The 22,326-nt window shown below is 42.8% G+C and overlaps 1 protein-coding gene across 6 annotated transcripts in view; it reads left to right on the top strand.

Annotated features, from left to right (window-relative positions):
- Positions 1-22,326, top strand: part of FGFR3 (fibroblast growth factor receptor 3) — a 145,096-nt gene that overhangs the window by 34,595 nt on the left and 88,175 nt on the right. For all 6 annotated transcript variants that reach the window (XM_069632141.1, XM_069632140.1, XM_069632138.1 and 3 more), the window contains exon 3: positions 18,834-19,097. In XM_069632141.1, the coding sequence (XP_069488242.1) occupies positions 18,834-19,097 (264 nt within the window). The remainder of the gene's footprint in view (positions 1-18,833; positions 19,098-22,326) is intronic.

The raw sequence follows: 22,326 nt of genomic DNA, 5'->3' as shown, positions 1-22,326 counted from the left end.
GAATTACAATTACCGCTGCCTCAATACAAGCCCCAGTTGGACGCCCACGTTGAATAGGCCCAAAACTTTCTTGTGCAAAACACTGGCTGAGGAGTGGCCCTGCTTCCGTTTTTAATTAGCAGGAAGGGCGAAATGTAGCTCATTGTGGAGTTTCGGCTGCCCTGCCGATGGCTCAGATTTCCTTATTCTTCTCTGGGCACTGGTGAGGTTGTTCTTTTTCTTTTTTGCTCCTCTTTAGTAGCGAAGGCCATCCGGGATGCATAGGATTAGGAACATTGTTCTGGGGTGCGTAGAGCCAGCTGCCAGCATTAAATGAAGATTAGGCAGGACACAGGACAGGCACAAGAGCCTTCATCTGAGCTGAGGCTGGAGCTCAGGCTCTTATTGGAACATAACTGTGAACTGGAATGTTATGGTGTGGGGGTGTAGGAGCAGGTCATCTTGTTTCGTTGAAGCAAACAGCAGATGCATAAAGTGGAACTAGATGGGAGCCTGAATGTACAGAGAAGATCACATGGGGTGCATGTCCCAAGACCGGGGCTACCCTGGAGGGCCATGTACCCTAACCAAAGGGGCCACACTGTGCTCAATGGCAGCCTTGTGACTATACTGACACAGACTTTTATGCTGTCTGGTGTAAGTTGTAGGTCTGTGTTCCTTTTTCATTTGGTGATGATTAAAAGACAGAGCTGAAGATTAAGAGGTTGTTTTTTTTATTGTACATTGCTAAAAACAAATGTAATCTTTATACTCAAAACAAAAGAAAAAGTAGAATACAATAGATACAACAATGTAATAAACACAATTCAATCTAAAATCCAAAAGACATACCCAAATATATTTAAGGGTCCAATTATTAGACAAAAAATATTAAGCAGATTTCAATTCCATAGGTTACAACATTCATCCCTAAAATCAACAGTGGGGATTAAACACCCCCAGGTTTATGCATTTAAGAAACCCAGTAACAGCTATAACATGAGAGAAGTAGATCCCCCAGTAAGACCGGTTTGCCAAATATTTTCCACTCACTAATAATGGTGAGCCTATTCCAGACCTTTCTAAAGTGCATTATACAAGTGCCCTGTTGCTCCTGTTAGTAAATTATCAAGTACTTCAGTGTTTCATAGGATAATGGGTCTTTACAGAATCTGCAGTTTCTCAGTTCAGACGGTGCCATCTTTCTACAGTGCAAATTCCACCTGAATCACAGGTACTCAATAGTTACATTGATACTTGGACTCAACTGTGGATACGATGTTAACACTCTAAGGCCTTTATTCTCATGTATGAGGTGACCTAAGGACTGAAACTAAAAATCATAAACAGTTCGACACCAGTCGTTCATAAACAAGAGTTTTTTCATCCTTCCCGATCTTGTAACAGGAACCCCAATTTAATATCAGAATCAGACAATATTTTTAAACCGCTTCCAACAAATGAATTAACTGCAGGGTTGATACCCGAATGCATCACTGCACCATGGTCCTCATAAAGGCTATTCTCCATGGGTTTTAGGCGCTTACAATATAGGGATGGGGAAATTAATAAACTAGGTGGGCCTCTTCTGCTGTCGGTTCATATTTTTCTGTATCTAGTACACCTTTCCCTACTTGCAGCTTGCCAATAGCTGCCTACCTAAGCATTGAAAGGAGGGGCAAGTGGGATTCCATAAGCCATACCCATTCCATGGATGCCTATTGTGAGCATGAACTTAAGGATGGTCTTGTCAACTTCTACACACATTTTCCTTCCTTTAATTTCAATGTGGAATTCTCCCAATAAATACCTGACTAAGCCACGTAGTTAACTCGCATTCTATTACTCTCTTTGCTGCAAGCCCAGTTGGCACAGGTTTGGAGGTGTATTTTCCCCTTTAGGCAGCGCAGTCACAGCTCCCTCTAGGGGCATTTAGACCCATGGGTAATTGTGAGCATTTGTTGTAGTTACAACGTCATGTGGAGAATAGCATTTGAGTTCTGGTTTCCGCCAGTATCCCTCCACTGGTTGCACTTATTCGTTTTGATGACGAGCACGCCCCACCCCAATTTTTGCAGCCAGCCATCCCTTGTGTAGTTCAGATCGAGCCTTTGGACAGAAGATAATCCATTACCAACGGACTGCTGCGTGTTTAATCCTCCGTACAGCGTGTAGAAGATTAAATAAATTGTGCTGTGAACGAAGTGTGTGTGTGTGTGTGTGTGGATGGGGGATTTTATATAACACAGAACCATGTAGTGCCGTGTGCTATATTAAAAACGATAACATAGTGATAAGTGTATTCAGTGTAGAATGCTGTGCATAGTAAATAGAGCCTGGAAGCAAAATGTTCATTTATTTATTATTTGTGCACATGGTTTGAATCAAGCCTTACACTTAAATCAAATTTACAACAATCCTTTAAAATTTCCCAATTTACAATTCCCTACTTATACTTCAATAATCACATCATAAAACATTAAAAGCAGTATCAAATATAGGAATGTGTTTCCCTTCTCACAATTATCCCCAACTACATGCATGTATTATTTATTCATGTCAATTTAGATATTAAATTAATTCTTAATAAAAGGGCATGAATGAACCCTAGAGAGTTCCCTTGTATCATTCTGGCCTAGAGATTATCCCTTAAAACAAAAGCGTGGTCATGTATAAAATCACCAAAGCATATAATACATACATTCATCAGAGCAATGGCCACGTGTTTTCTGCTCTCAATAGCCTTGCACAATACCTTCAAGATGCGTCAACCAGCTCCCCCTGGGTTCGAGTACTCATTATTTCACACATCCTTATCAAACTGAAACGATATCACATAAAATAAATTCTTATAAAGGGGGAGGGTGATTGCGTCAAATAGATACTCCTTTCATCCAATTTTGGAATAAAGTTTAAACATTTTAATACTGTCACGTGTCTCGCACCAATCCTGATGTTTCAATGGTTTTTTAGCACTTCCCCAATCTTCCATTACATCATCAAAATGTTTATTAACTGAGACAGAATATGTGCACAGCGGATAGAGAGGCCTGCATTGCATTCAGAATTCCGCTTCAGAGGAAGCCAGCGTTTTTCAAATGGTAAACCTTGTTCTGGGTGAGTCGTTATCTGCTCCATTGGGTTTCCCAGACAGCTAATTGCTGGCAGTATATCCGTTGAAATTATGGCTGGAGGGAGTGTGAAAAGTTAATACTACTCGTTGAAACCTCTCCTGCGGATGAAATCAGGGCTTGCACAACAGATTCAGCAGTTTTCTCCCACAGACCTGATATTAATAACAACCATCAAAGTAGCCTATCCCTTCCCACTGCAGAAGCCCATCATAGTCGCCAGTTCTGCGCATACAGGGAAAACCACACACCCCTTTAAAAATTCACCCTAAAAGATTTTTCATGAAAACCCATATCCAATGTATTCCCGGATGAGTATTAATTTCCAAGTGAAAGCTCGGGGTGTGCAGGTCAAGGGGGTGCCAGAGCAGTAAATAAAGCACCCCCGTGTAGTGTTTTTCCTCTCTAGCTGCTTTGTTTGAATGCTGCTGATTTTCCACCATTGTCAGCCAGATCATGGTGCTTAACATCTTATTGTCAGACCTGGGATCTTTAAGATATTCTTTACCCAGAGATGTGTTGTGGGCTGGGGGTGGTGGGTATATTACAACGTGGTGGGGGCAGCCTGAGCTTATGCAGTAGTTGTGAGGTATCACTCCCAGCCCCAAATAGGCACTGCCACAGAACATGTAGTACATTGCAATATAAGTGGCATATTCACAAGTTGGTATGACACACTACAGCAAGGTGCAAAAGTTGCACTAGCGATTGGCTGGTAATATTTGACTCTTGGTGATTAACTAAGAAAACCTATATGTGTTTGCATATATATAGAATAGAGGTGACTTTTTTATGGCTGGCTAGCACCATGCAACTTCATGGCCCCGCCGCTACAAGATTCAAAGTAACGTTTTGTTTAGCACAAGCTAACAGTAGCTCCAGGGTATGCAGCATCTCCCAGTAAGCAGGCACTACTTCTGGGAAGAGAGGCGCTAGTAAACGATGTGCCACACATCCTACTTGCTCCAGGGATGTAAACTATAACTTTTTGTCTCGGCCATTCTACTTTAGATGTCTTCCCCCAGTGCTCTTTTTGACACATTCCCAAACACACTTAGTTATTGTAACTAGGTATGTTTGTATGGTGCCAGTTTGTCTGGGAAGTCAAAGGTAGCTCAGTGTAGCGCTTGGTGTCAGTCCAACCAGGCCCATCACACACCAATTTCAGTACCTGCTCTAACAGGATCACAGGGCTGCAAAGCTGAACTGACGGCGGGGATGAAAACAATTTCTGGCAGTAGGATACCCTATGAAAATGTCTTCCGTTCCTTAGATTTTAGGCCAGGCGGATAGCTTGTGGTCAACACGTTTGTCAACAAAGAGCAACACAGGTTTGAATCCTGGTCCCACGCTTAGAGACTTGACTCGGGTGTTAATCGCGTTATAAAAGATTAATTAATTGTATCAAAACCCCTTACGCTCACGGTAAAACCCTTCAAGGTCGTAGGCATGCTCGTTGTTAAACTATAAGGGAGAGCCCTCTGTAAAACACGTGTTTATGAAGCACAGATGGGCTTTTCGTCATCGAGGAAAGGGTAGAGTTCTTTACTTTTAAATAGGATGCACTAGAAATAAAACCTAGGTGTGTTGCAATGTTCATTTGTGAAGTTTCCGTTGGTATTGGCTTGGTTTGATAAGGAATGCTTATTCCCACCCCCTTCGCCCCCTCAGTTTTCCTGTGAAGTAGTGATACATAGCGTGTCCCTCGCTGGCTTTGCTTAATTTCAAAGAATAGTGCGCTCCTACGCTGCAAAATTTCCCCAGACTCCGCTTTGATGTGAAATGGAAGGAACAGCCTTTCTTCTGCAGCCAAGGCCAGTCGTTCAGTGACCCTTTGAGGCCATCCACACATTAGGCGTTTTTTAATCATAAGCGAGTTGCATCGAACTCAATCTTTATATGCAATGAAAAGATGAAAAAAAAGCTATTGTTTCCTGTAGGATGCTGTTGTGTAGCCTTGTGGTACCTTTCAGGATGGCAGTCGTGGTCTCTCTCACTAGCCAGAAATGGACTGGACTGGAAGGAAATTCAAATGTACGGGTAGGTCTTGGTTGAATCAGTAATCTGAAGAAAGGGAAGATACGTCATGTGACTGATTCAGGCCAGCCCTACCAGACTTTTAAAGGCACTAGATTATACCCCCATTCCCGTTTAGTCTCGTCCACCTCTGATTTCTGTTCTGTTATGATATGCATTTATTGATGTCTTATAAGGAATGTGCAAATTGGGGGAAGTTGTCACAATTTGGTGTTCCGATCCAGGCTCTGCTATTTCTGTCCAGTGATTTTTGCCCTGCTTAATACCCTACAATTTTAAGGTAAAACCCGCCCAATTAACGTTTGTTTAAAAAAAAATATATTTTTTGTTGAAAGGTACATTTTTGCCCTGCAACGGCAGTTTTATTGCTTTCCAAAAGAGCAAAATGCCCTTTATTCTTTTAATCCCAGCCGAATCATAGCTGCCAAAATGGACAAGTCTGTTCATCTTGTCAACCGACCCTCACTTAAAACTAAAAAAAAAATCATGATAGTTCACCATAGATGAAAAAAAACAGACCATGTTAGGATAGGGACAGCTTGTGTAAAGAAATCTAGAAGGCTATTATATCCGGTAGCTGTGCAAAGCAAGTAGTGGGGTCCATGATAAGTTCTGTGTGGTAAGCACACATGTCTTGCAAATATTGCAATATTTTGCACAGCATATTGAAATATAGTTATGCTGTGAGATTTCTTATGTGTCAGCATGGGATCCATGTGTTTTCAGGGTGAATTAGGAATTGGGAGATGTAAGAAAAGTTGAAAGATTAGTAGACCAACTTTTCTTGTAAAGTGCAATTTCCAGCTTATGTTGTCACTGTCCTGCATGAAATGGGACGTCTATAGTGAGAAAACAATCTATTTCCCGCCCAGTATGAGGTGCTCCGACACAGCAGTTCATAAAAAAACAATTGCTTGTGGTAGCTGGAGGCCCAAGTCCTAGTCCTACGTGGAAATTAAAACTACCTTGCGCGTTGTATTCAAGTGATCTAAGCTAGTCCATGCGAGTGAAATGGTGTTGCATGGGATCTATAATAATAGAACTGGTGGTTGTCACCCTGCTCAAACACCGAGGAGAGCACGACGTGCAATCCTGCCCCCCAAAACCTGCCTTTTCCCATGGATCTACAGTAATTGGTAGATAAACCAGTGGTAGTCATAGTAGGACTTCGTTTACGGGAAGTACACATGTACCACGGAAAAAGATTAGCTACCCGTTTTCCAAGTCAGTGCTGTTTTAAAGACTGGCATTATGTGGGCCTTTTTCGCAGAGGGCCATAGGAACTGTGAAACCCTTTGAAATGATTACAATGTAAAGCACTGCATGGGACGGCAATGCTGCTGGAGTTAGGGCTGCTGGCTCAAAGCCATCTAGCAAGAGGTCGTGCGCCACGGCAGCTTGGCTCTTCAAACCATTGTATGTGGCGCAGCTGCCTTCGAGGGCCCGCACGTGCTTCAGTGAAGCTAATCAGTCAGTGAAGGTGAAGCTGAAAGATGGCTGCCAGGCTATGTGCAGCTGGAGCGAGTAACAGAGATATCACTACTCACAAGAAGCCAGCATCCAGTGTCTTTGGAGAACTGTGAAGCAGATCATGACAGGGCACAATGACTTGGCAACTCCTTCGGAGAATTGTGCATCAACTGAGGATCAGCCGTTCCCTAAAAGGTGAAGGTGTAAGATGGCTGCTGCACTGTGTAGAACTAGTGACGCAATGGCTCACAGATAGGCAGCATACAGGAACCGTATCCTTGCACAGTGGGGAAACAGCAAGACACGTTCAGTGTCTGAAACTAGCACAAGCCCCTGTGTTGCTTTTACTTGAGGAAGTGGAACAGGCCTCGCAAGAATAAGCACTAACGTTGGAACTATGGTAGAATTTTGAAATGGAAATATTGTACCCCTCATTTTTTTCAAGTTAGAAGTAAAATTATTTTTTTAGAGAGTACACCATTCCCAATGGGGTTATTTTCCATGCAAGTAAGAATACATTTTAATTCTAAAATAGATATCCAGTATTTGAAATTGAGGGGAGCTCGGAGCTATTTAGCTCCTGCTTGAACCCTAGAAGATCCTGGTTAGCTTGACTCCAACCGCTACCAGGAGCTACTTTTAGCTCCCCATGCTGAACATACACACCTATGTGAATTTATTTAACTCTGTGTTTAGGACAATCTATACATAAACACCAGGACACATCAATGTGACTTTTGAAGCATAAGGGGTCGGAAATAATGGACACAATAATATGTTAACTTCCTATCTGGGTGGATGGTAGCTCCTGGTCACTGGCTAATGCTGGATGCCCAAAGCTGCCTTTAGCTCCTGCTTATCCAATCTTCATTTTGATCCCCGATGTCTCGTGTAATGCATGGTCCATTGCACTCAGTAATTTCTGCAACCTAAAAGATGCATTTTTATCTTACGTTCTTCCTCATATTAATCAGTAATACTAGTAGAGGCCATTTCTATGGAACATGGCTGTGGAGCTGTGTGTGTATGAAAGCATCTTCAGGCTGCTATGTGCCCTTTGTACTCCCTATTTTTTTGTTGGGAGTGCTTGACTGTTTTTAGGGAATACTTATGGCTTGAAAGCAGCATGTGGCTTGCACGACTGGGTTTCACTCTGCGGAGTTAGATTTGGTGTTATCTATTTTTTTAGTTAGTAACGCGCAATCTCAGCAACATACATTGTTTCGAGACACATATATGTGAAAGAGGGAAGGAACTGGTTAGACCCGAAACCAATCGGATTAAGTGTGCAATAGGGAAAAAGCCATCCGTAAAACAATATGTTTATTTGGTCCGGATTTCATTGGAGGAAAGGGGACTGTTGTTTCAGCTCACTCTCATACTAGCCCTTTTGCTGTTCTTGTTAGTTTCTGCAAGATGTGAGCCTCACGTGCCGAGACAGAGCAGCACGCTCCAAGTGGGGGGTCATTGTTGAGTACACAGAGGCCGAAGCTGTGTTCTGTATCTGAGCGGTTGGCGACTCAGTGAGTGTCATGGATGGATACCAGACGAACACTGTGCCATGTAATCGGAGCAGAGGCTTGGTATAATTTTAAAAAGCATACAGGACGGGAAGCTCTGTGATTGTCCTGCCTTTGGGGAAAAGCACTTTAAGCTTTGGAAATGCCATTCCAGGACTGGAAGGTCCCGGTATCTTCTCCATATTAAAAACGTTATACAAAATTAAACCTGCTTTTAAGCAGCTTTACACTTTGTAGATAGGCATTTCCCATGTTCACGTCTGCATTTCTGATTAGACAATGGAAGAGTCACTTTATGTGCCAATTAAAATATACTGAACATGTACAAACAATTCCTTCGCATGGGATGCGCCACGACTATGCAAGCAGGCTAGGCGAACCGGTGTTGACAGCTACAGTGTTTAAGTTGTGTTTGTGCTGTGTGGCCTAGCACACATGCACTTCACTCACCTTCCTAGCCGCAGTCAGGCTGGTTCGGTGGCTTTTCGAGTGTTGAAGGAACGAATGAGAGGGCTGCAGCTCGAGATGTTGGGACCAGACTTGAGAATGCTCTCCGTCAGCTGGCAGCTCAGAAGATGCCACCCTCTGTGAAAAGAAGCAAGATTGCTCCTCTTGCTGACATTCTGCTTCATGCACAGACATGCATAAAGGCGCATAGATCAAAATTATCAGCACGTGACAGCACACAGCCCCATTTTCTTGTGCCCTAATATTGATAATTCAACACATCTCATGTGCACATATTAATGTTCTCAGGAGGCAATAGTGCACCCTTGACGGCCTTAGTATCTGATAGTTCAACCCCTGGAGGTTCAAGCATGTGATGTACTCACCCTGACACATTGTATTGGGTTCCTTCACTGTCTAAGCATGTGGTTGGGGCACCATGATGACATACGCTTGTGGTAGCACACAGACAGTCCATGCTTGTGTAAGGCATACCCAGAGAGTCTCTGCTTGTAATTGTGACGCCCTTGATGCTCTAGTAATATAATATTGTGTAATGGGCAGCTCTAGCTCATGATAGGATGGCTCCTGGGAGTCTGAGCATGCCATAGTGAGCACCCAGACTATTTAAGTATGTGAAAATGGTCACCCTGGTAGTCTGCGCATGTGATTATTGCTTGCCTCCATGATCTCTTTTCATGAGTCTTTGTCCTGATGATCCTCCCATATAATTATCCACACCATGATGGTCTCATGCATTCAGTAGCGCAATTAGTTCTGTAGTTTTGACTCAGAGTTATTGTCATGAAAAATCATTTTGTGCACACAAGCACCACTGTCACTTTAGAACAGAGGTCTTCTGGGGCGCGCCCCCACAGGCCTCCAGGAGGGCACGGCCGCATCCCAGGGGGGGGCACCAGAGCCCAGCATGAAATGTGTAAGTAAAAAAAAAAACATACTTTTTTTTGGGGGGGGGGGGGGTTTAGATTGGAGGAAATGGGAAGGGGAGGTTTTAGGCACCAATGAAAAAAGGGCCAGCAGTTGCAAATGGATATTCAGTCCTTTAGTCACAGACTGTTTGATTAGTACCCAAGGGGTTGTTTTTTGTTCAAATGTAAACAAATTGTGATATTTAAAGAATATTTATTCAGCAACAATGGCCTGCCGGCTCATCCGTAATGTGTGAGGGTGCGTCCGCCCACTGGCCACCTCGCCCATTATGGAGGAGCCGAGGAGCCAGCCCAGTGAAACACTGAGAACTCCCTCAGCTGCTTTTTCCAGCTGAGGGAGTGCTCCTGGGCTGGCTGAACTGTCAAAGGGAAACACTCTTTGCCTTTGACAGTTCATTTCCCCAGCCGCACATGATCACTGAGCCATGCAACACTGGCAGTGTTTTGCTTCGCCAGCCTTACATAGCTCATTGGAAATGCTGGCTGGGGCACTGCATGTACGTATGTGCGAGGGGGTGCTCCTGCGCCTCCTCGCACATACGAGCAGAGCAACCTGGAGGGGGCATTTTAGCAACCACACGCAGGCCCCTTCAGAAGGTACGTTTGTGACGATTTATTTTTTATTTAAATGTGTATGGATGTGTGGATGCTTGTGTTATGGGACTGTGGTGGGAGCAGGATGGGCGCCAGCACTGGGATAGTGGTGGGTGTAGGGTGGGGAGAGCCCAGGTTCTGTACTGGGAGTAGGGTGCGGTGACGGTACGCAAAGGTTCATAGCGATTTCTACATACTGTACATCTGGCACTTTTGGGGGGTCCGGCCAGCCAAAACTTTGCTCAGGGGGGCCCAAGCCAAAAAAGTTTGAAGACCACTGCTTTAGAACAATAATGACCTGTGGTTTTGTTTGAGAGATTGTAGTAGAATGCAGGTTACAAATACAAACATTCACTGTGTAGGGGCAGGCTTCCAAACCCCTTAACCCAGAGTAGGCCCACCTCTTAAGAAGCAAATGCACATTTTTTCCATAGAGCAAGTTTATTGTACAAACGGCCGGGAGGGGCTAGATGACCTTATGGTGTCAAACTAGCCTAAGTCTCCCTGAACCACATACGTTTGCACATTATATACATTTTTTGCAACAGTTAAAACACTCCCATATATTTTATTAAAATCCACCACCATACAGGATTGGTCAAGACCTATACAAAGAAATTCCATCTTTCTCCAATTGTTCCAATCGCATTAGTCACCAATATCTTAACTACCATCTTCCGATCATATTCATAATACACCCCTTCTTTGGATTCGTCCATGGTAGTTCGTGACAACTTCACACAGTTAAACATTTGTAAACAAACGTAATTCATAGCAACTCCCAGCTGGTCTGAGACCTCGTAATCCTAAATGTAATTTGGCCATGGTTTGCACGGATACTTCAAACGACATGAGAGAGAAGAATAAACAGGTTCTCTTTGAACTGTCAATAGATCATCCACCCCGGTTTTACTGGTGTTCTGGAACATCGTGATCTAAATGACTACCATTTCAGCAGGCACAGTACATCCTGGGGTAACAAAACTCCTCAGTAGCGGCCACTCTGGCCTCGAATGACACCTCACCCCATGCTTATTGTTGGTCAAAAGAAATGGCCGGACCCCTTCTCTCATGCACTTAAGAGATTACATCTGCTTTCTGCAAAACTGCCAGGCTTAAACACATGGTCAGTTGCAAACTGCCCATCTGCTTGGTTAATCATTACTCCTCGGTCCTCCAACCTTGCAGAACTAGATTTTCCAAATAATAGCATATCAAGCACTTAAAATTCACAGAGCAAACTGCTGACTGCAGAGTTTCAATGCATTTGTAAAAGCCAACTAACTACATATTGATTTATAAACACCATGTGTCCGTATCTCAGTGTGCATGCATGTTTAATAAATATTGTCTCTTCTTTACAATGGGTCCTCCATGACCATTCCCCTTCCTCGCATGCGCATTATGAACTCCTTGCCGCCCATCTTCTAGGCATTTCATCGCACATTATATCTGGATCGTGTTGTATATTTCATTTGGTGGTTTTGGCATTTGCCTTTCTATGCGCATGCGAATCTAACATGTATCAACTTGAACACAAAGTAACACTTAAAGTAACATATCCCATTCACATTTAATTACACTGAGTACATACGAAATTGCAACATCGCGCCCATTCATTCGCAGCACTTCAGTCACAGATATGGTGTACTCAACATGATCATTGGGACCTTTCCTGACCACTCCCAACATGTGCTAAACTGATGGTCTCTCCTACCGATGGGAAAACCAAAACGGTTTATCCCACTAAATGTGTTGTGCAAATTTTATAAGGAAAAGTGTATAGCTAATTTAGTTCCATCTAGGTCTAACCCCTTTTTCTCTACATACCAGGTGGGTACACTCCTATAGTACAGCACGCATGTAAGGATTTGAAGTTGCGCATTGTGTAGAATAGCTTATCCATTGTTTACATTGTTTATGTGCCACCAATACAGTGCAGATTGTCCACTGTAAGGAAGGGATGAACAGGGTCGTGTTCTGGATTTGCTGTCCTAGAAAGATATTGGAGCAAGACTTGGGGAGCAAACCACAGTGTCAAAATCAATAGGAAGTTTAACTAGATCATTTTTTATAGAGAACATTTATTCATTTTGGTAATATACTCCTTACAAAAAATAATCTTCAGAACCCAAGTAGTCATGTATAAGAACTTCAAGTGAAGCACATCAAATAGCATAACTAAAAACTGCCCCTTACGTAACCAATCCAGTGAAATACAACGTGTCCTTAAACAAGCACAACCAAAAAGAAAATAAAAATGGGTTGGGTGGGGAAGGGAAAATGTAATTACTCAACCAAAGAGATGAAACCACTTCACTAATTTGTAACTGTGTTTAAAAATCATACAAATACAATTTAATTTATCAAATGTACTAATTTTGACAAATATCACCTTTTCGTTCTTGGACAAAGACAAAATGTCCTGTCTTCTCAGACTCCACAGCTTCAGTATGTTGCTGTTATAGCTATGCAGACCTTTGATGTTTGTCCAAAGAGCATAAAAGAATTATGTAACAGGTGACACGATTTGTGTTTACCTGCAAAAAGAAATCTATAGTCTCTTTCCAAAATGTGTCACCCTCTTATGCTTGCAAAGTATGAGTGGGATGCTACTTGTATCCCTGGCACAGCCCTGCACATACCAGCCCAACGAGCTTTCGATATATTGATAAGTGAGCCCAGGTTTCACAGTCCCATTGTTAGGGAAGAGTGATGGTTCCCTGCATTGGACCAGATCTCCAGAAAAGAAAAACAATGAGTTGGTAGGACTTTTTAAAGTCTTTCCAGTTGGCTATCAGGAGCCAATCATAATTTTGCATCTATTAAAGACAAGGAGTAGTGTATTTTGCACTTACTCCTTTACTGTAAATGCCAGCAATGAAGAGAAAAATAAAGATACTTGAAGCAAAACATAAATTAACATTTACCAATGTACCTGAAGCCCCTGGTGAGGCTAATGAACAGTCAATCTGAGACTACAATTAATTCCTCATTTCCTCTTCTTTGCAAGATGACGTCCTCAAAGTTGGACCCTGAAGATTAACCAAACGTGAAAACGTCCCCATGGTCCAGTGTATCTATCTTTGTAAGTGACCCTTCTTGATATTGGACGTTGTTGATTTAAAAAAAGATCATGGTCCAGATTCTCCAAAAGAAGTGCAAATAAAAAAAGCACTTCTTCGAATGTGCCTATTTTATTTCCTCTTATTTGACACCTTATTCTCATAGGTGACATGCTCATTTCTGTGGGGCTGGAGAGCAGTGCAAAATATGCACTGTCCAGTCCCAGCCCCCTTGGGTGCTGCAAGTGCATTTCGCGGAGATGTGCATTTAAAGGTCTTGTCACAGTGAAATGTGAGGAAAAAGGCATTTGTATTCATGTTCGAGGTATATGCAAGTGGGACAGCGAACGTTCATACTTTTACTACTGCCATAATGTGCCTCCCTCTGCACTTGTCCATTCCGAAGCGGGGGGGGGGGGGAGGTGGGATGCCTTTTCAGTGTATATTAATGCGCATCCAGTTTTTGGCTATGGGGTGCATTTTAAAATGCACTGAAATGTGTGCACATTCAAATGCCCTTTGTGCACAGGGCACGTCTATGTTTGGTGCACGGGATGAGATGGGGAAAAGAGTGGAGAAATCTACATATCCTTAATTAATAAAATTATGATTTTCCTACACAGTTAGTAAGAAAATTGGCATTTTAGGGCAAGAAAAGTTGCAAATTTGCATGTTAAATGTCTAGAAAGTGAAGTCACCGAACCAATTTGCCAATCTCAGAATTTCCTGTTGTGAACCCCCAGCAAGAGATTTTTTTTTACAGTTAACTCTTGTGGAGTAAATAACACCAACAGAAGAAATTGTTATGTGCAAGGGGAACCACCTAACTAATGTGGGAGAGGAAACTGGCAACATTGGTAATGAAAAGCTATGTTTGATTGGCATTTCTGAAATGTGTGGCCCTGATTTCAGATCCATTGATAACTAAGGCCAGAACACAAAGTGCCCTCACAACATACGATGCAAAAACAAGGTATAGCACCATCCCACAAGCTATCCAAGTCTTACCACGCAGCCTATACAATATCACAACTGGGACACTGATTGACCTGGCAACCTATGAAGCAAAACCATGTAAAGTGCAAGCCCCTGAACTGTCAAAGGCCCGTCCGTACAGCTTAAACAAGGACAAAGCTCCAACAAATCACAAGTTATGTATCTAGCACACCACCTCATTAGTTTTCACAATTAGCCACAGGCATGGCCACGTTAACTGCACAACCACGCATCCATACACTAAACACAAATATCACAAACAACATCTCTACCATCAGAATACAACTGCAATCTACGACAACAATTTGGTGTGGCTGTGCACATAACGAGTCTCTTGCTCTCTCATATTCTCCTGTCCCTCCCCTAAGCTACCTCACACTTGCATATGTAGCATTGGTAGCCTTCTGGGATTAGGCCACCCCTACATGAGTACCAATTGTGGCCAGATGCACACGCAATCTCTCCTCTCCCCATTCCTTTTTCACACTTGGGACTCCGGTCCACCGAGGACATTCCACCATGAAGCACATTGAGGCCATACAAATGGCATAAAGGCGCTATATGCATACTGAACTACTACTATTACTTCTACTACACCAGAGAATGAGAACCAGCAGAAACACCTTCTATAAAATCATGTCTGCCAGAAATGGCCGCTCTGTATGAATTAATGGTACAGAAGTTTTACCCTGATCAAATGACTAGGATAAAAGATTCTCCAGCATGGGGTCCGGCTTGGATTCACATGCTCATGAATATTCCCCATCGTCAGGCTGGGAATGCTTGGTAAAAGAAAACTTTCGCTTGAAAACTGTATTTCTCCTGTAAACCAATCAGTGGCCATCTTCAGATTTTTACTGCACGCTTTAGTGTTGAGTGTGTCTGGGCTTTTTTCCTAATATTTTGAGTTTTTGGTAAAATGTGATGGTTTTGGTCTATTTTTTTTATTTTTTTAAGTTATTGTTCAGCCGTAGGTCGACTACCAGAGCAGGGATCCGCTGTTGGTGAAGATCATACTTCATCATACTGTCTCCCATCTTGAACTCTGTCGCAGAAGCTGCAAAGCGCCCTTAAACCGACTCAACCATGTCCAGCACCAGGAACTTCTGCAAGCACAAGGTGCATTCTAGGTCTGTCCCCCTGGTCCTTCTCCGAAGGCCCCTAGTGACATTTTTAAGACCCATTGCTCCCTTTGTGCTGAAACCAAGTATCCTTGAACTATTGCGATTAATTACTTTACTGGCTACCCTCGTGTCAGCATCCAGAGTGCATCCCCTTTCCTTCTTGAAACTGTCTGTCCTCTGCATTCCTTTACAGGGTGGGTCGTATCTTGTAGTGTACTAGAACTGTCTTTGATAATAATAAAATAGATATTTTTATACAACCGTGACTGGACAGTCCCTTTTATCATTGGGTAATAATTGTATTTTCGCCGTTTAGCAACTAACTAACGATCCACGACCTTGCCGATATAAGCCTGCCATTCCATCCACGTTACCAAAATTGGACAAGGACGTTAATAATTTGCTTGTGATTCCAAACTGTTTGGATCCCTTCTGGTGTAGTGGTGGTGTGGGGCTGATTGATGGTTTAGAAACCGATATTCATCCCTGGACCACTGGTGACCAAGTAGTTGGTTTGTCCCATTGATATCCACAGAAATAAATTGAAATATATTCAACACTGAACATTGGGTAACCGACAGCCTTCATAAGAGCACTGCTAGATATCTTAAATGCCTGGCAGCTCCAAAGGAAGAGAAGATATCAGGAATGGTGATGGATTTATAGGCTCCCTTTAACTGTTCATTGGTATCACTTGGTGCTCCAGGTGCATTGGTACCTGTTACTTTCTTTTTGGTTCCAAGCTCCTTGATTGTTCTCTTTGCTGCTAACATTGACAGTAAAGAGTTTTTTGTAAAATCACAGCCGTGATGTCTTGCCCTAGAATATGGAGTTGTTGAATAAAATCCACATTTTGCTGGATGTAGTGAATCGAAGAGGGCTGCAATAGCTGAACAAGGAAGGATTTAGTTTATTTAGAGCTGATCTGACGGATCTCTGGTTTATATATATATGTATAGCAACTCTTGGCCATGTCCAATCTTGTGTGGGTTTCTGGAACGTGGTAATTTCAAACCTGGCGATCATAGTAGTGAGAACAGATGCCATTGGCCAACCAGCTTTTGATATATTCATTTTGAACTGGATGGGAGTCTTGCAGTAAGTGTTCCTCTTGAGGTGGTCCATTCAAGGGAGCGCAGCGCCTGTTAGGACATATTGAGTACAGCCTGCGAGGAATTGTGTGATCCATGGAATGGCGAGGCCTGATACTTCTATACGTTGTTGAGACTGGAAGGGTTTCCTTGTGCCCACTGTATTAGTGGCAGTGCTGGAAATGAACAAATGTTACTGGGAGAACTTCCTGGCCTACTGACTGGGATATCTGGAGGAGGGGTGGATTGTCAGTGGTGTGGGCAGGACTGCAGTCCAAATGAAGCAGTCTACAATGACTAATAAGCGGCTGTTTTGGCCCTTAACTCTAGGCCCCAGCTGCTGCATCACTAAACTGGTCAGAAGTATATTTTTTTAATTGTAATCACCCCGCCTCCCTCTTGGCCTTTGACAATGCATTCTTTACAATGCACAATTGCTTACTGGCTTCACCATATTTGTTCATGTCATCAGCTCAACTATTAAATTGAAAGCGTAAATGCTTCTGCTGAACTAAGTATGCTTTATGTACTGTCTTGTGCTATTTCTGTTTGACAGATTTCCAAGACCACTTCTCCCCACCCCCTAAAATTTAGACATAGGTCCTTACATACTTCATTAAAGGGTGCTGCTGTCAGGTTGTGTATTTGTACAGATACACTGGACAGGTTTGTGCTTATTTTTACAGAAATTGATTGATGGAGCGCATGGGGCCCTGCCGAGGTCAATGGCAACACTGTGTGTGCCTTCTGTAAATACTCTGTATCAGGGAACACTCTTACTATTATTACTCTGCTTTGCAAACGGGCAGTGTGCTTTCTGCAGGAAAGTACATTGGTGTCACTGTTGTGCTGCGAATGAGCTGCCCATGCCAACTGATTGATGGCTTTGCCCATGGTTAGCGGAAGCTGCACAGCCCTTCACCGAACTGCACACTCTCTGAAGGCTAATTGAAACCTTTTTAATCGTTTAGAACTAAAAGGCTGTCTTCGTTTTGGTTGAATGCGGCTAATTTTTGGCATGTGTAATTTTAAGTTTATAGCTGGTAAGATAGCTCAGTGGTTTGAGTGCCTGCCACTAATGCGCGTGGGGGTGATAAATACAATTACAGAACATATAAGTATGAGGAATCCAGGGTAATGTACAATATAAGCACAGGATGCCATTATTATTAAAATTAAAATCCCAGCTGTGATGAATCAGTGTTTCATGCTTTTGAGGATGATAAAAAAAAAGAGGGTGAATAGATTGAGTACTAAGAAATATTGACCTAAGCACCATAGGACAATTCATTATGTGGTTTGTGTGCAATAAGAATAGTCAATATTATCAAGATTATACATCTGAGGTACATGAAAGGGTTGTGGTTCTTTGATGTGCATAGAGTGTAGGTCTCACCCTATCAGGCGATGCTACGGATGAGAAGTATTCTGCCTGCCCCGTAAGGGGGAGCCACAGAATTAGGGAAGAGGAGCAGGTCAACTGTCCAGAAGAAAGAATTCCAACACGTTCTCCACCCCTCGGTGAACTTCCGGCTGTAGGGCGCCTGGAAGTGGATCACAAGATTTGTGGGTTTTAGACGTCTTCTATCCTTCATTGTCTCCTCTTTCTGACGCTGTAAATTCTCCTCGCAGGCGCAGATTTTTGTTTTCTAGACTCCCAGCCCTGATTATGTTTGTTTTGTGATATTAGGTTAGTGTTTCAAACCTAGAATTCTTCATATATGAAGTGTTTTAGTTGCAGTTGCCATGTAGAATCATTTTCCTTTGTAGTAGTGATAGGGTGGGTGTTTCTAGAACTGTGTCAGGAATGTAAACTGTGCTCCATTAACTTGCCTTTGTTTTACTGAGGTTGTGAGTTAGGGATTGTTGTGATGCGTGGGTAGTACTCTTAATGGCACTGGCCACAATGGAATCGAAATGTCAGGCCGGTGGTGGGTGCTGAATTGGGGGCTGAACTGGCTGTTGGTGACGTGGTCCCAGGATCATCCCCAGGTTGATGTGTTGGGCACAACAGCATATTCGTAGAGTTAAGTAATGCCCAGTGAAATGTAAACTGAATCTATATGTGTTCCTTAGATAGTAAGCAGCTAAATGTCTCCAATATTCTTTGAATTCTCTTTTTTTCCAGTAAGGACTTGCTCTAATTACCGGTCTTTAGATGTTATGATATTTCTATTGTTTGCATAGGTACCAAGCCTAGCTGTCTAACGAACAGGAGTTTAAATACATATATTTTTATCCCATTATGGCCTTGGGTCTTTACACCCGAGCATGATTACTCCTCTTGGCTAAAACTCACAAATGGCTGAGGGTGCCCCTTATGACACATGACCAGTTTACAGCTTTTGCACATGGGTTGTGAGCTAGGGAGTATGTATTTTGCTCTGTCTTTGTGCACTCATGGATTAACAGTACCTTTCCCTCTCCAGATTACTTGCCCAGTGACGCTGCTCTGGTGGAAGAGCTCCTCTTGGGCACGGGTGATACCATTGAGTTGTTGTGCGCCACTACCGGTTCTTCCATGTCCGTGCTCTGGTTTAAAGACGGTATCGGAGTCATGCCCACAAACCGGACACACACTGGCCAAAAACTGCTGAAGATCATCAACGTGTCATACGACGACTCCGGCGTGTACAGTTGCAAGGCATGGCAATCCAGTGAGGTGCTTCGAAACGTTACTGTCAAGGTGACAGGTGAGTTGTTGTACCCCACAAAGGATTTTGGGTGCTGGGATTTCTCAGTTTAAAAAAAGTACTCCTCACTTTACTGACCTTCTCCCGAGTGACACAGCCTAGAAGTCAGAATAACCCAGTTTCAAATCACAGTGGATTGTTTGCATCCCAATTGCCCTTACCTTATTTTTGTGGGATGTTATTTTCTCATCAATGACAGGGTATTTTAATTAGTAGTTAATCATCTTGCATGCAGTCGCCTTCATTTTTTTCTAGGATTTCGTAGTCCTCTGCTCAATTGTGTATCTGGATTAGTTAAAACAACCTCTGTTGCAGAGGCTTGTTGTGCTTACTGCGTCAAAAACCAAAGTACATATTTTGAGGCAGAGCCGATTTTATTCACTTAATACATAACAGGCTGCATCCCAGTTTCAAACTATGATACGAACAGTTGAATATCTTTATAAAAAGGGAGAGCAGATAGACGTACACATGGCGCGTGCAGGCCTTCAGCCTTCCGAGATCGTAAATAGAGCACCACAATTGTGGCTAATATTCATTAATTTCCCGTATGTGGAGCTATATAAAACAACAGATTACATAAACCTAAGTAGAATTTACAGACATTTCAAGTTTTCAAGTTGCCCCATTTCACTTGTGACTGGTACCTCTAGCCCTGCCTCCTTTCCTTGCATCATTCCACTTGGAGAAAAAAAAAAGTACCAGAATGCAAAGATAATAAGTGCTGGATATGACATACGGACTTAGTTACATCTTTTGGGTTATCAAATCGTGCTAAGGTGCAAATACAGCTGTTAGCTCAGTTTGTCAGAGGACACACATGAGCGGCCCATCCAATCAAGATGTTCTTTTTTCTTTGTGTTCAAGTACCAATGGTTCTATACTTATAAAGGCATAAACAAAGCATGCATACAATAATGCAAATAAATTAACCAGGCAGGATGTGACGCTGATCCGGTGGCAGGAAATATACCTCAGCAACAAAACCACTTACAGATTTAGGGCCCGATTCATGGAATCTTTTGCACGGTCCGAAGTGACTTTGCACTGCCGACACACACCCTGATTCATGGAACTGTGCAAAGTGTATTTTTGCAGTGCAAAGTCATTTTGTACTGCCAAAATGACCATGCACTGACTTTGCAAGGACTTTGCACTGCACAAATGCACTTTGTACAGTTCCATGAATCAGGGTTTGTGTCAGCAGTGCAAAGTCCCTTTGCACCGTGCACAGATGTCCATGAATTAGGCCCGGAGTAGTTAGTGGTAGGAAAGTAGATGGTAAGTGGCCAAACTTTGCTTTTTAGCTAATAGCACTTATGCATTTGAGGATTTGTAGGGCACAACTTATTGAAAAGCAAAACTACATGCCAGCAATGCAAACTGCTGAAAAACCAGGGCTCAGTGGTGGAGGCAGGCATGCCATGGGACGACTTGGCGCTTCTTAAAGCTTACTGAGGATAGTCCACGTTCTGCAGATCGTTCAGACTGTGTCCTGTCAAGTGTGGGATACTACATAAATAGGTATCCAGGCCCACATCACCAAGCAATTCCACTACTTGTAGCCCTGCATTTATAATGTGAAATTAAACTTCAATATTGTTTAAGAAAGCAAAATAGCGTGGAACAAAAAACTGGACCAGTCGGACACATTAAAGCTTTGTTTGTGTATATTTTGGAAAATATATAAAAGAAAGACTGATTTGAGATGACAAGAGGGTATTAGTTTAAGATTACTGGCAGCGTTAGACTTCACAATGTTTTCACTCAGCAACTCCTTTGCAGCCAGACTATTTACTGTGTGGCTGAATAATGCCAGGGACAAAGCTGTCCCACAATGCTAGTTGAGAAATCTCACAATTTAAACCCCCAGCGTTTCTGGCTATCATAAGCCTCGCAGTAGTGTATCACCCATTTGGTTGGATCTGCCTTTCTTTTGCCATGAACATTGAGGATTTGCTTTAAGAGATGGCAGTGGGTGGAATAAAAGACCCATTATAAACAAGACCAAACTCTTAATTGTCCTGGCGTTTCGCTAATAGGAGTTATGTATGTGTCCTTTTATTGGCTTGGTTTAATGAAACACTATATTGACCCTAGTAAGATTCTGACATGTGACCTGGGGGTTCCATGCATCTTTGCTAACGTCTTGTTCTTACATGTCAAGCTATTTGCTTTCATTTATTGTATTACAAATTATTGTATAGCATGAACACATCATCATGGCTGTGTGTCCTTTCTATAAGACTCTAGTGGTCGAAGCCTTCTCCATATTTGTACTCAGCGCTATAGGGTCATATCAGTGCTGCAGACCTACTGGCAGGAAGATCACACTGATGAGGCCCTATGTCATTGACTGGGCACTGCTGAAGAAAGGATGAAGGGGGAGAAGGAAGTTGGAAAACAAGAATGTATGTTAGTTGAAAAGGGAAGGTGCCTAACCTAAGAGTCAGAAACCCATGTAAGGGTCCCTTGAAAAAGAAACGAAGTCCCCACTCAGCCTAATGCAACCAGTTGTGAGAGATGCTGTGACCCGACTAGAAAGTGCAGCCTGCACAGGGGAAGAGTAGTGATGAGAGGTATGGGTTCTGGTGAGGCCTCTATTCCAAGCTGTTATCTCTATTGAACAAAGTGAAAGAAACCATATTTCCCCAAGAATGCCCTATAAAGAAAGAGGTGGTGGACTGTAAATGAAGGAAGGAATATATATGCATGCTCTTTATATGTCCACAGGCCCGAAACTCGATGGCCCAAAGGGAAGTGTACAAGCCTATAGGTTTCCTACTCCACCTTTGGTCACAACCTGTAGCGATGCTGAAGAGCAACTCCACCACGATACATATCGCTGTGAATCACTGTCAGTTAGCTGTGAAATAGTCTGGTTTTAGCTTGAGGCATCTCCTTCTCAGCCAGTGGACCTCTTGTAATAAGATTTGGTCATTGCAATAGGTGCTCTTACTTAAACGACTGGTCGAATGGTTCCCCAGCGGTATTTCCCTCCTACCACCCGTGTCTTGCTATGTGCAGCCTCTCCAAGCACTGCAAGAAGTCTGGGCCCTTTATTGATCAATTTGAGGATTCCTCAAGCAGAGAATTGCATTAGAACTAGGAGAAGTTCTACTGAACTGTGACCCTCGGCTGTTTGGTGGTGTGGCTTTACTTCCCCCTAATATTTCAGCAGTGGTCGTGCCACTGTTTGCCTTGTAAAGTAATGATGTGTAATTTGTGG

The sequence above is a fragment of the Ambystoma mexicanum genome, chromosome 6q (genome assembly GCF_040938575.1).
Source record: "Ambystoma mexicanum isolate Mex_15411 chromosome 6q, UKY_AmexF1_1, whole genome shotgun sequence".
NCBI classification, from domain to species: domain Eukaryota; kingdom Metazoa; phylum Chordata; class Amphibia; order Caudata; family Ambystomatidae; genus Ambystoma; species Ambystoma mexicanum.
Note: the sequence above shows the minus strand (reverse complement) of the source record. Positions and strands in the feature narration are given on the sequence as shown.